The 14,334-nt window shown below is 32.9% G+C and overlaps 1 protein-coding gene and 1 pseudogene across 1 annotated transcript; both read right to left on the reverse strand.

Moving 5' to 3' along the window:
- Window positions 1-5,709: 5,709 nt before the first annotated feature.
- On the reverse strand, window positions 5,710-6,401 carry LOC150023061 (uncharacterized). Its single transcript, XM_090297693.1, has 2 exons — window positions 6,012-6,401; window positions 5,710-5,922 (listed from the first exon to the last, which is right to left on the reverse strand). Exons 1-2 carry the CDS (start codon window positions 6,399-6,401, stop codon window positions 5,710-5,712), a joined length of 603 nt encoding a protein of 200 aa, XP_090153819.1.
- A 2,445-nt stretch (window positions 6,402-8,846) lies between these two features.
- Window positions 8,847-11,456, reverse strand: LOC150023062 (uncharacterized; annotated as a pseudogene).
- Window positions 11,457-14,334: the final 2,878 nt, after the last annotated feature.

Consider the following 14,334-nt stretch of genomic DNA (forward strand, 5'->3'; position numbering starts at 1 on the left):
CGCAATTAAATGTGTTTATTTTCTGCACTGATACGCATTGATGACTAGGAGAGAGAAATTCTGATCTTTGACTGCTTTACTGACTTAGTAGGGCATTAACCTCTGTACCTTTGACAGTTTTGGTCATGGTTATGTAACCGATTTGATGGTTTGGGTGCTCAATAAGAATTTGAGTGTATGCATCGTGACCCTAAAGATTTGGTGCTTATTTTCAAAGATACTCTGCACAAAATTCAGAAGCATAAAATCTTCATGCATATCTTCTCATAACTGCCATATCAATCCATTTATTCTGCTATAAATCTGTGTGAATACTTGCTACCCACATTGGCCATTCTCTTTCTATTCTCACCATTTGAAATCAAGAAAAGAATTCAGGTTACCATGGCCTCGTCCTCAAGACAAAAACAGAAAGGCAAGGGAAAGCAAACCACTTCTCAAGGTGTGTTAGAAGGATGGTTCGCTGGAAATGAAGAAGGCATCAATGCCTACATTCATGAAACAAGCAGGAAGCAGATCAACATACCCAAGGTGCTGGATTTCAACTGGCTGAAATCTGAAAAACTGGTAGAAACAAGGGCTGTGTTGAAGCACCAGAAACTGAAAAAGTTGCTGGAATTAACGGGTAATGTCTATCCTGACTTGGTTAAGGTGTTTTATACTAACCTCACATTGGATGGGAAGAATGTTGTCTCTTATGTGAAAGGGACAAAGATGAAGATCACAAGTGAGGTGTGGAATTCTGTGGCTGGAATAAAATATGCTGGACTGAAAGTAGGGAAAGGAAATACCAGTGGAATTTCAGAATTCAACAAGCTGCAATATTACAAAAGTTGCATGAGGAATCCTACAGAGAGCATAAACAGATTCCATGCAGGGCATTTGAACCTCACTCCACGTCTAGTTGCATACATCATAGCTTGGCAACTGATTCCTAGAGGGACAAACCATGCTGTCTTACATGAAGAGGATCTTATTCTCCTATATTGCATCATGAACCAGATTAAGGTAAACTGGGTGTTCATTGTCAACGAACACATGCTCAAGTCAAAAAGGTTGGCTGATTACAGATTTCCCTATGCTATTCTTGTTTCCAAATTAATTGATTACTTTGGTATTGATGTTACAAATGAGAGAAATGACCCTATCAAAGCTGTAAGTGAGATTGATACTTCAACTCTCACCAAAATGGGTTTTCACAAAATTGAAAACAAGTGGGTGGTCCTCAAGGAGAAGGACGCTCAAGCAGAACATGAAGATGAGGATGAAGCTATTCCTATGGATGATGACTCTCCTGCTGCCCAATCTGAACATGAGGAAGTTGCTGCAAATGCCATAGTTGCCTATCAAAGTCCAGAATACCGTGGAGAACCAATGTCTATGTTTGAGAGGCAAGTGCTGTACCGTCTTGATGTCATGTCTGCAGAACAAAGGGCACACTTTGAGGCTACTCATGCAAGGTTCCAACACCTTGATAATCAGATTGAAGGAGTTCAGGCACAACTTGCAGAGCTTTACTACAAGGATTAGTAGTTTTCTGTTTTTAATGCTTTCATTATCAGTTTTCAAGTTTCTGTAATGTTGAACAATTTGGTTTTTTGTTTCTGAACTATTATGATTGTGGTTTCTGCTTTATATCCCTTTATTCCCTATGCTTATATGCTGTTTGATGAATCCAAAGGGGGAGAAAAATAGCTCACCATGCTAGGTGATGCTAGCTGTAACAGGGAGTTAATTCTGCACCTTTAAATCAATTCATATGCTACGCAATACTGCTGTTTTTTCTGGTTTAAAATCTGGTGCAGTGCAGGTGCTATTTTGGTTTAAAATCTGGTGCAGTACAAGTGCTTAAAGCAACAATGCTATGAGGTTAGCTATGGGGATTTGTCTCCATCAAACAGGGGGAGATTGTTGAAGATGGTTGCTGCCCCTTCAAGATTATGTTTGATGAAGACTTATATGTAGTGTTTGATGAAGACTTGTATGTACTTTCCATGTATTTGTGCTTTGCTTTAAGTGTGTCTTAGTTAGTGCTTAGAGGTTGTCTAAGAGTAGCTTTTTGCTGGGTAACTCACCTCATAATCACTGGCCATGTGATAAGAACAAGCATAAGTTTTCTAAAACTGTTTTTCACATGTTTTACACAAAAACACGTTTTACTGCATAAAAATAAATCTGTTCTTTTCCAAATAAACAGATTCATTTTCTTCACTGATGTCTTGGCTAAAGTCTTGTAAAAATTGGATTTTGTGCATCAGGTATTTTGACTAAGTCTTCTTCTTTTCAAAACGACTGAGTTTCAAATAGTTAAACTTCCTCTGTTTTCGTTTTGAAAAATAAATCTGTTCATCTGTAAATGAATAGACTCTTTTTGCCTCTGGTGCCATGTCATGCTTAAACGTTTTTCAGTTTTATCTCAGCACCAGAATGGTTGACTAAGTCTCCTCACTTAACAGATTCTCTAACTGCTTTTGAAAATAAATCTGTTCATTTTATTTTCAATCTGTTCATTTTATAACAGCTTTAACTGTTTTTCAAAATTCTGTTATAAGCTGGTTGTCTATAAAATGCAAACTTGTTTCTGAGTTAAATAACGATTCAAACAGTTTATACATTTACAAAAAACAAGTTTTGACAGCAGAGAGTTAAGTGTTTTCAAGGATTAGCATTTGTTCTTCAAAGATTTCAAAAATCACAAAGTGCTTGTTCTTGGTTTGGTTCCAAAAGCTTGGTGTGAGGTGCAGCTACTGTTCTAGCAATCTTGCCTACTGGTTTAAGGCTGATCTTTGTTACCTCAATCAGGTGTAGTCGTTTCACTTCTTATTACTTGCAAAAGTTTGGTTGAATCCTCTTCTTGATAGGTGTTCTTGGAGAGTGGATGTGTGTGTATGAGTGCTGAAATAGGTTTTTTCAGCAAGAGTACCTAAGTTCTTGTAGGTTTCAAGAACAGTGGGAAGTGTACTTGATTGTACTGTGTGTTAGTGAATTCCACCTGTTGTTGGTGAAGACTGGATGTAGCTCAGGTTGAGTGAACCAGTATAATTGCTTGTGTTCATTCTCTCTCTCTCTCTGCAATTTCGTTTCTGCATAATTGATAAAACAGCGAAGAAATAAATCTGTTCAATTGAAAATAAATCTGTTCTTTCTGGGCACAGTGCATACTGTTCTTGATTTCTGAAAAAGCTGTTTTAATCTGATAAGAACATATAAAATCTGCTAAAAGCCACTGGAACAGATTGATTGTGATAGGCTGATCAAGAAACTGTCAATATCATTAATTGAACCTTAAACAAATTGCTAAAAGTTGAAGCTTGCTGTTCTGTGATTAAGTGTTCTTAATTTCTGGAAAATTGCTTAACATCAAGAAGAACATTCATAGTCTGTTAAAGGCCACTGGAACAGCTTGTGTGCAAAGATCACTCAATTAATTAGCATGCTATCAATTGAACCTTAATCACTTGCTTGAAATTGAAGCTTGCAGTTTTGTGTTTCACTGTTTTTCAAATCAGATATTTGTGTGTGTGCTGCTGAAAATTTTCACTGCATGATCTTGTGATTAATCTTGCTGAATTAAAAGCTTTTCAAACAAAAACAGTGCTGAAATAAATCTGTTCATTTTTACATAAATCGATTTATTTTCTGTAAAACTGGGTTAAACACTGTTTCTGCGAAGAAGTTTTAAAAGGTCAATTCACCCCCCCTCTTGAACTTTGGCACTATTAAACCCAACAAATATTACATTACCCTAGAAAAGACAAACAAAATATTACATTACCTTAAAAATGTCAATAATAGAAATCCTCAAGTAGAATACTAAAACTTCTGATCATAATTATCCAATAACAAAGATAGACAGACAAATTACACAACAAGTCAAATGAAATTAAACGACAACTTGTAATTTAAAGACATGAAGGTAACGTGGACGCAAATATATGAAATCAACGCCTAGTCATAAATGCAAACAACTTTGTCATACGACGCTCATATGGCATTCCAAATAATTGCTTAACTCTTCCTGGATGCTTACCCAAAAACTCGTAGCATTGATCCATGACCTAGATGTTAAGCTCCACCAGCATTGCCCAAATATCAAACTCATAGAATTGGTACGATGCATGGCGATGATGATGGTGTACATGCTCAACATATAAGTCGTTTCTTTGTCTAATTTCCGCGGCTATATCTTGTGTTGCGGTTGCTTGTGCACGAGCAATGTCAACCAACTGAGAGGCATTATGATTTCCATCTTTCATTGACGAAACACATTGTTGAAGATTTGTATTCAACAAAGCAAAATGTTCATCAATTTCGTCCATGGTGGACCCTTTTCTTTTTTATCCTCAAGATGAGGATGTGCCCGCAGAGCTCGCAGAAGGCATAGAAGGAGTGTTTGAGGGAGTGTCAGAAGGAGTGTCATTTGATTGAATATGAGGAGCAGGTGACCGTGGGACGTAGTCATCTGCCTCTTCAAAGTTGGGATGCTCGGGTATATAATCCATATTATTGTCGTTAAGGTTGACACTGAAATTACTTATGTCAGGAGGTGAATTGATGTCACGGGCTGTCCAGACCCGACTTCCTGTGACTTTTTCATTAGACCACAAGTCCTTCATTAGGTTATAATGGTGAATGAGATTGACACTCCATTTCGCCGTAGATGGTGTGGCCCTAAATACATGTGACATATTAGTACATTATGTCCAATGTGCAATCAAATGTATTTGTTGTAAAATATACTTATCATCGTACCTTGATTAAGTCATTCCAAACTTCGTCCTTCGCTTCAAAACGTTTGTTGGTTTGGTTCCATGCGAAACCACTCAATCCACCAAACAAATCATGTACTTCCCTCCACTTGTCCTTTAGACTTTTTTGACGGTTTTTGACATGGTTTTTCTTAATACCCGATAATTCAGCCTTGTGTAGAGCCATAACAATGTTAGTATATCCCTGAGTGGTCCAGCTACCGTCAATTCTGGATCCTCGACGTACCTCTTCAATCATTGAATTTAGCATAATTAGGTCCATTTTCGTCGTCTACTTAGTGAACTCTCGATAACCACCTGATGAATTTGGAGCAACATTCTTCCCGCGATCCATTTAATTTACTTAAATAAAGTTAGGATGACAAACATTGGAAGAAAACAAAAAATATATTATTTCATCAAATTAATTGTTTACATAATCTTTCCACATTTTGTTTGTTATAGTGTCCCTAATATGACACCCTACCCTATAATCATGCTCACGAGCATGGGTAGGGGTTGGTTGTACATCTTCTTGTAACAATTCATGATCTACTTCTTCAATCAGAGACTCATCATTGTCGACCCCGCGAATAAAGTTATGTAGAATACAACAAGCTAAAACAATTTTTGTCATAGTATCGACATCATAATGTGGCTCAGTCCCACTAGCTATAATTGGAAATCATTTTTTCAACACCCCAAATGTTCTTTCAATTACATTTCTAAGTGATGAATATCGAAGATTAGATAACTCTTTAGCATTTTGTGGCCCTCTTCGCAAATATTTTTTCAAATGGTATCCACTATAAGGTGTTATTATATTTGGTTTTAACATAAAACCTGCATCACCAAGATAGTATTTTCCTACAAAAATTGTGGAAATGTGCGTTAGTATATACTACTATAACCTATTTATTGTTGTGCACACCCAATCCCAAAAACTAACCTTCTGGAATAATCAAAGGATCGTCTCAACCAAAGCGTCTTTCAATATCCTTGAATCCAAGGCAGTTCCTTCCCAACTGACCAGGACATATGTGAACTTCATGTCAAAGTCACAAGCTGCAAATATGTTTTGGGTTGGCCAATCTTTTCTCCCTCGAAAACGAGGTGCATCAGCACGTGCAACCTTAACACGTATATGAGTCTCATCTATGACCCCTAAACAATCCTAATGTAAACCAAATTTCATAACTTTAATTAAACACAAAATAAATAAAACATTATACATGATTTAAAATAATATTATAATAAACAAACCTTAAAGTAGGGGTAAAATCGATTGTTGTTAAGGATGTGCAATTCTACAAGCGTTCCATTTGGTTGAATTAAGAATTCCCCCTCCAACCTTAAAATTGCACTCAAAATATTATGAAAGTGACGAGAAACTGTTTCTCGAGACTGATGGAAAAAGAATGACACACTGCGATTCTTTACATTATGCCCAATAATGTGTAGAAATCTCACAACTTGTTCTTCCACGGTTGATCGATATGCATCTTTAACAAGTTCAGTTCCCCGTATTTGTTGACATAATTGAAGGAAAGCTTCTGGTCCCATGTGAATAATATCACGACATTGTTCAGTGTGAACCAAGTACTCCATCAATTCTTGTCTATGACGCTCATTTTGTGGTTGGAACTCACTCATAGAGTTGCTTCTAGTACGCACCGTGCGTAACAAATTCAATCCAAAATCAATCATACAAAGGATCATCACTCATGCACCTTTAGTTTTTTTTTTTTAATTTGTTCTTGGATTTGTGAAATTAAATTCATGTTCACTGCAACAAGATTGTCATAAATTGCAACCGTTTCCTCAAAATGTACCATCTCTGCCTCGTCGTAATGCCTTGTCGAATTCATAATGTTATCCATGTAATCTTGAACTTTCATCCAGAACCATGGTAACGAGTAAGTGTCAATACAACATAATGAATACGGTTACCGTTTCGGTGTAAAACTACACCAATACAATAACCCTAAAACCTAATTTTAATAAAATATTTATTGTAAATAACTCTATCATTTCATAATATAACAAAAATGATATAAATATATACACATATTAAATTTGTCAATATTATAATTTAATCAAACTACAAATAAACATAAACAAACAAAATTAACAATTACATCAAATTAAATAACTATAATAACAATAATAAGAATGTACAAATATTAAAATTTCAAATATTTATGTAAAATGTAAAATAAAAAACCCTAACCATTATAAATTTTTATTTTCATTCTGTAAAAATATATTTTTTAAAAAATTAATCTATTTTTTTTTATAAAAAATTAAATATTAAAAAAATAAGAACTATCTACATATATTATTAAAATTTAAAATTTCTTCTCTAAACTTTTTCTGTTTTTTTAATTACTAGAACATTTTTTATAATCTTTTTAATTATAAGATTAATAATTTATGTAAAATCTAAAAGAAAAAACCCATAAACATTAAAAATTTCTATTTCCATTCTGTAATTTAAACTAAATAAATATATTTTTATTAAAAATTAAATGTTAAAAAGAATAAGAATTATCTACATATATTATTACAAATTCAAATTTCTTCTCTAAACTTTTTTTTAATTACTACAACATTTTGTATAATGTTTTTAATGATAGCATTAATATTTTATGTAAAATCTATCAAAAAAAACCTAAACATTATAAATTTTTATTTCTATTCTGTACAAAATTTATTTTTAAATAAAAAAATTTATTTTTTATAAACAATTCATATTTGAAAAAATAATAACTATCTACATTTATTATTACAAAATTAAATTTCTTATCTAAACTTTTTCTGCTTTTCTTAATTACTACAACATTTTGTATAATGTTTTTAATCATAACATTAATAATTTATGTAAAATCTAAAAAAAAACCTAAACATTATAAATTTATATTTCCATTCTGTGAAAATATTATTTTTAAATAAAAAATTCTAATTTTTATAAAGAATTAACTACGCAAAATAATAACTATCTACATTTATTATTAAAAAATCAAATTTCTTCTCTAAACTTTTTCTGCTTATTTTAATTACTACAACATTTTGTATAATGTTTTTAATTATAATATTAATAACTTATGTCAAATATAAAAAAGCCCTACAAATTACAAATTTTTGTTTCCATTATGTAAAGATATTCATTTTAAATAAATAAATATATTTTTTTATAAATAATTAAATGTTTAAAAAATAATAACTATCTACATTTATTATTAAAAATTCAAATTTCTTATCTAAACTTTTTCTGCTTTCTTTAGTTACTACAACATTTATTTTACTTTTTTAATTTATAAGATTAATAATTTATGTAAAAAGTAAAATAAAAACCCTACATATTACAAATTTCTATTTCCATTTTGTAAAAATAATTACTTTAAATAAATAAATAAATAAATTTCTTATAAACAATTAAAAGTTAAAAAAATAATAACTATCTACACATATTATTTAAAATTAAAAATTTCTCCATAAAATAAAAATCTTCAAAAATACAATAATAAGTTACATAAACAACTTAATAGGAAAAATTAATTTACTAACTTATTAACATAAATAACTACTATAAACCCTAAACAAATTAAATTACAAATAAAAAAACAATATAAATCTAAACCACAAATACATAAAAAAAAAACTTGAACAACAGCAGAAGAAGATCAATTCAACTAGGATGAAGAACAACACCACAAGAACACACTACAAAGTTGTGCTTGAAAAAAAAAAACAAAAATAAGCAACACAAAAATTAACAAATCTGGAAAAAACATTAACATAACTTACTAACCCATGCCTTATAAAAACAACATTATCGATTATCCAAAGAATTCAGAGACATAATCGATTATTTCTACAGCTAAAAAACCAACTTAATCGATTATTTCTACAGCTAAAAAACCAACATAATTGATTAATCAAATACATAATCGATTACCCTCACTTTTACACAGATAACATAATCGATTATGCTCGACGAAAACATAACAAATAATCGATTATGCCACGAGAAGAATCGATTATTCACTATTACAACATAATCGATTATGTACTCCGCTCTTTTTCAATCATAATCGATTATCTGCAATACAAAACCAAGTCAATGCTAACATCAGGTCAAACAACCACTGCGAAACTCACCCCCTACTACTATGAGGCCTTACGAACCTCTCCAAGCCCAGTTTACCAATTCACAAGTCTGCAAACATACTTTGAGTTTCTTTCACTGAATTCTGAAGTTTCAAAGCACTAGTTTTATATACAACTGAAACAACAATTAATAGGCACCCGCATTTCACCCGCTGCATTGATATCTAAACCAAGAGCTACATCCAGTCCCCAGAAGTCACTGGGCAATCCACTAAGCAATCAACACAGATTACACACAAACCACCAAAGAAGTAACCTTGAACCCTTCAAGAAACATACTTCCTTTAGCACAACACACACCAAGAATTTTGATCTTGACAACCTCAAGAGCACACAACACTCCTTGGCAACAACACCAAAATTTACAGAGTATTCAGAACGAATTACACTTGTTTACAGAACAATCTGAAATCAATACAGATGTAATCTTATTCCACTCTCTCTTGAGAAAATCCAAAGCTGAAATGTGAATGTTCAAAACTTGATACAACTCAAAAACTCAAAATCTGTTTTTCCTTGTTTGTTATAAAACATAAACAAACTATTTATAGCTTTCAAAGATTGGTCAAAGCATTTAATAGAGGAACGTATTCAGTTGAAAACATTTAAAGCACACTCAACTAACAAAACAAAATTTTGTTAGGATTTTCAAACAAACAATCGATTGAAATCACGAAACAATCGATTGTTTTGGTTTGACAGCAAGTCAACCAACCAAAACAGTTTTCAACCTTTTCAAAAACACCTAAGAGTAAAACAATCGGTTGTTTCGACAAAACAACAAGTTATTTTTCACTTAGTTTGAAAAACACTTTAAACTTAAAAGGTTTTAAAAACACTTTAGCTTTAGATTCAACAAAGAGTGGATTACACAAATAAACTACCCAGATCCTATCCTAAACACAACAGCAACTCCAGCCTTGCATCAAACACTTGGATTTGGATTCTTCAAAGCCTTTGATCACTCTTGATCAACAACTTTCCCTTCACTACTCTCTCCTTTCTCTTCATTCCTCACATAAAAGACAAACACACACGTGTATATATATATATATACACAAGCATATTTCAATCCTGACCCAAATATTTGTCTCGTACAATTTGCCCTTTTATCATAGTTTGATGCAAAAAGTTCTACTACTAGAGTAGATTAGTAAAGGGAACTCTCTTATGAAGTGATACAATCTATCAATCATCAGATAGAGGAAAAGAAAACACCTTGCACATTTTATATGCGAAACCATGAATAAAAATATAAATAAATAACTCAAAGAACTTAACCTAATGGGTTTGAGTTTAGAAACAAAAGAAAGGTTTTTGAGATATACCCATTAGAGAACCTTCCAACCTGTATTTCAACATGAGAACTTGGTGGGTAGGGTTTAGTATACGAGTCTCAAGAGTGTGTTGCTGGATCTTTACCATACTGTAAAGGTTAGAAATAAGAACCACTATTAAAGTCGCACTCAAGATGGAGTCTACTATGGGGTTTAGCAAATTATTGTATGTAACTATTGTACGATATTGTACGTAATTATACTCATTCCTCAACTGACTTCAAAGACTGATTTTTAAGGGGACCAGTAACTCAAAGAACTTAACCTAATGGGTTTGAGTTTAGAAACAAAAGAAAGGTTTTTGAGATATACCCATTAGAGAACCTTCCAACCTGTATTTCAACATGAGAACTTGGTAGGTAGGGTTGAGTATACGAGTCTCGAGGGTGTGTTGCTGGATCTTTACCATACGGTAGAGGTTAGAAATAAGAACCACGGTTAAAGTCGCACTCTAGATGGACTCTACTATGGGGTTTAGCAAATTATTGTATGTAACTTTTGTACGATATTATACGTAATTATACTCATTCGGTCAACTGACGTCAAATACTGATTTTTAAGAGCCTCCGACTGCTTTTTAAGAGCCTCTACTTCAGTTTTCAAAATCTTAGTCTCATGTCTTTTTGCCTCACGTACAAATTTTAATTTCTCAATTTTGGAGTTTAGTGTGATCATTTCAGTATGTTCCTCTTCTTTCATAATATCTTCCACGGTAAAGGGAACTCTCTTATGTAGTGATAAAATCTATCAATCATCAGATAGAGGAAAAGAAAACACCTTGCACATTTATATGCGAAACCATGAATAGAAATATAAATAAATAACTCAAAGAACTTAACCTAAGGGGTTTGAGTTTAGAAACAAAAAAAGGTTTTTGAGATATACTTATTAGAGAAGCTTCCAACATGTATTTAGACATGAGAACTTGGTGGGTAGGGTTGAGTATACGAGTCTCGAGGGTGTGTTGCTGGATCTTTACCATACTGTAGAGGTTAGAAATAAGAACTACTGTCAAAGTTGCACTCAAGATGGAGTCTACTATAGGGTCACGATCAAATTTGACCCGATCGAGGAATATGATAATGAAATTTTTTTAGGGGTTCTTGAAAACTAGAGTGAAAATAAGAAACATTTCGATGAAAATCAAAGTGTAGAGTAGTCGCAATATCTTGTTGGAATTACCACCTTGGATCAGTGACATTGATAGAAAAATATTGTTAGCAAATTATTGTATGTAACTATTGTACAATATAGTACGTAATTATATTCATTTGTAAACTAACGTCAAAGACTGATTTTTAAGAGCATCCAACTACTTTTTAAGAGCCTATACTTCAGTTTCCAAAATCATAGTCTCTCTTCCACTTATTTGTTAGTCTCATGTTATTTTTTTAACCTCTATTATAACCTCTATTTTAACCTCATCGACACATTTTATATGTGAAACCATGAACACATAAAAACTACAGTAAATAAAGAAACATCACACTCACGACACTTTTGACACACAAAAAGCACTTAAAGCATACCTAACAATAATTTGTTATTAAGGAAATAATAATTATCAAATTATACGCAATTATTATATGTAATTATTGTACGATATTGTACATAATTATATGCATTCGCTTGTAATTTGGAGAAAGTCTCCATACACCTATATATTTCTTATACATGATGTAAATACACACAAGAGAACAAGAAATATCTACTTCAGTTTCCAAAGTTTTAGCCTCATTTCTTTTTGCCTGTTTAGATTTTTTGTTTCTCAATTTTGGAGTTCAATGTGGCAATTTCTTCAGTCTGTTATTTTTTATTGCCCTTTTTGCCATATTCAAAACTTCGGCTTTGTTTTTTAATCTCTTCCATGGTCTTCCTTACCCTTATGTAGTGGTGCAATCTACCAATCATCAGAAAGAGGAACAACTAGAACTAAACACATTTTATATGTGAAACAATGAATACAAAAAGATTACAATAAATAAAAAAACATCCAACTCACGACACTTTTGACACACAGAAGGCACTTAAAACATATCTAACAATAACAGCAGAGAAAATTTAATTATGGCGAATCTTGAAATTATAGTTCATAAAAAAGACAAAAATGACCACTACAAACCTAAGATTTGAAGCAATTAGAACGGTCCACACGAGGCAACTCACATATAAGATCTAATAAATTGAACTTGTTGAAAGTGTAGTTGAATAAAATTAAACAATGCACTATTAAAATTTAATAGTTTAAAGAAAAAAAAAAGATATCAATTAAGAGGGATATATATCCATTTGTAACAAAATGGGCTGCCACTTATTTTTTTCAACTCTATTATAATGTGATGTTATTATTTATACTTCAAAGTCGCTAATTTTAATTTTATTCCCACTGACTTAAATTTTATAATATATTTTTATTAAGAAAATAATAATTATCAAATTATACTCAATTATTATATGTAATTATTGTACGATATTTTACGTAATTATATGCATTAGCTTGTAATTTGGAGAAAGTCTCCATACACTTATATATTTCTTATACATGTAGTGATGTAAATACACACAAGAGAATAAGACAAGAGAATAAGAAATATCTCTTTTTCTTACCTTCTTCTTATATATCATTTTTTTTATATGTATCAGAGCACCGATCTTGGTGCTCTCACAGCCTCTCCATTTTTATCTCTAAATAAGAGATCATGTCTGACAAAGAAGGCACCAATAACGTCACCAAGTCGGCTGCCATGGACACAACCAATCCCCACTGTGTTCATTATTCAGAACAACCAAGACCAACCAGGACACATGTTGGTGTCAACCAAATTGAACAGCGAAGAAGAAACTCAGATTTGTTGATGGTACCATAGAAATGCCGTCACGAGAAAAAGACCCATCCCAATTCGAATTTTCATGGTTAAGTCACTCCATCAAGGCATATATAGCCACAAGGGTAATTCACGCGCAGACCGCCTGTCTTTGGGAAGATCTCCGCGACCAGTTCAGATAGAAGAATGCCCTAACCATTTTTCAAATTCAGAAGGCAATAACAACCATGTCCCAAGGTACGATGTCAGTGGCTTCATACTACATTAATCTCAAAACGTTGTAGGATGAGCTCGAGCTATATCGTTCACCCATAGTTTGTAATTAGACAAAGGAGCACCAGATCGGAAGGAAGAAGATAAACTAATGCAATTCCTCATGGGGTTGAATGATTCGTTCAAAACAATCAGGTCCAATATTCTCGTCATGAATCCTTTACCCATTGTCTGACAAGCATACTCTCTGATTGTGCAAGAAGAGACACAACATTAGATGAATTCGGATCCTTGCGAGAATTTTTCAATCGCGACATCAGTACAAGGTCGATCTGTCAATTGGAAACAATCAAAAGGTAAGACCTGTGAACACTGTAACAAACCAGGTCATACCATAGACGAATGTCGTACTTTGAAATTTCATTGCACATACTATGATAAAAGAGGACACATGGAATATAGGAGTCGCATAAAAAATGGGACATGGAACTCCAATGGGCGCAATGGCCAGCAACAACGAATCAAAGATAACCCCAAAAGCTCTTATTCATCAACAACAAACATGGTAGATTCCTCTTCATTACCACATGACAACAATGAGTCCGATGGAAACCTTGTACAAGGGTTCACTGCCGAGCAAATTCAGCAATTGGCAAAGGCTGTTTACTTGCTAAAAAATAATGGTAAAACTGAAGCGTTTATAAATGGTGCAGGTCTATTTGCTCATAACTCGTCTATTAATTCTGCTTTTACAAAACCATGGATTTTGGATAGCGGAGCAAACAATCAAATTGCATCTGATTCACATTTTTTCACACACACTTCATCATCATTTATTCCAAATGTTAATCTGCCCACAGGTTCAATTGCGGCCATCTCATCTACGGGCACGATTAAATTCAATGACAATATCACTTTCAAAGATGTTCTTTGTGTTCCTTCCTTTAATTTAAATCTCATGTTTGTTAGTAAGATAACCAGTGCACTAAATTGTTGTGTCGTTCTTTTTCCACATGGTTGCATCTTGCAGGACTTGGCCAT

Source organism: Phaseolus vulgaris, chromosome 11 (genome assembly GCF_051622355.1).
Source record: "Phaseolus vulgaris cultivar YP4 chromosome 11, ASM5162235v1, whole genome shotgun sequence".
NCBI lineage: Eukaryota > Viridiplantae > Streptophyta > Magnoliopsida > Fabales > Fabaceae > Phaseolus > Phaseolus vulgaris.

Coding starts and splice junctions, on each gene's coding strand:
- LOC150023061 (XM_090297693.1), bottom strand. CDS start 6,401: ATGAGTGAGTTCCAACCACAAAATGAGCGTCATAGACAAGAATTGATG. Junction 5,923..6,011: donor GATTTTACCCCTACTTTAAG/GTTTGTTTATTA, acceptor GGTTTACATTAG/GATTGTTTAGGGGTCATAGA.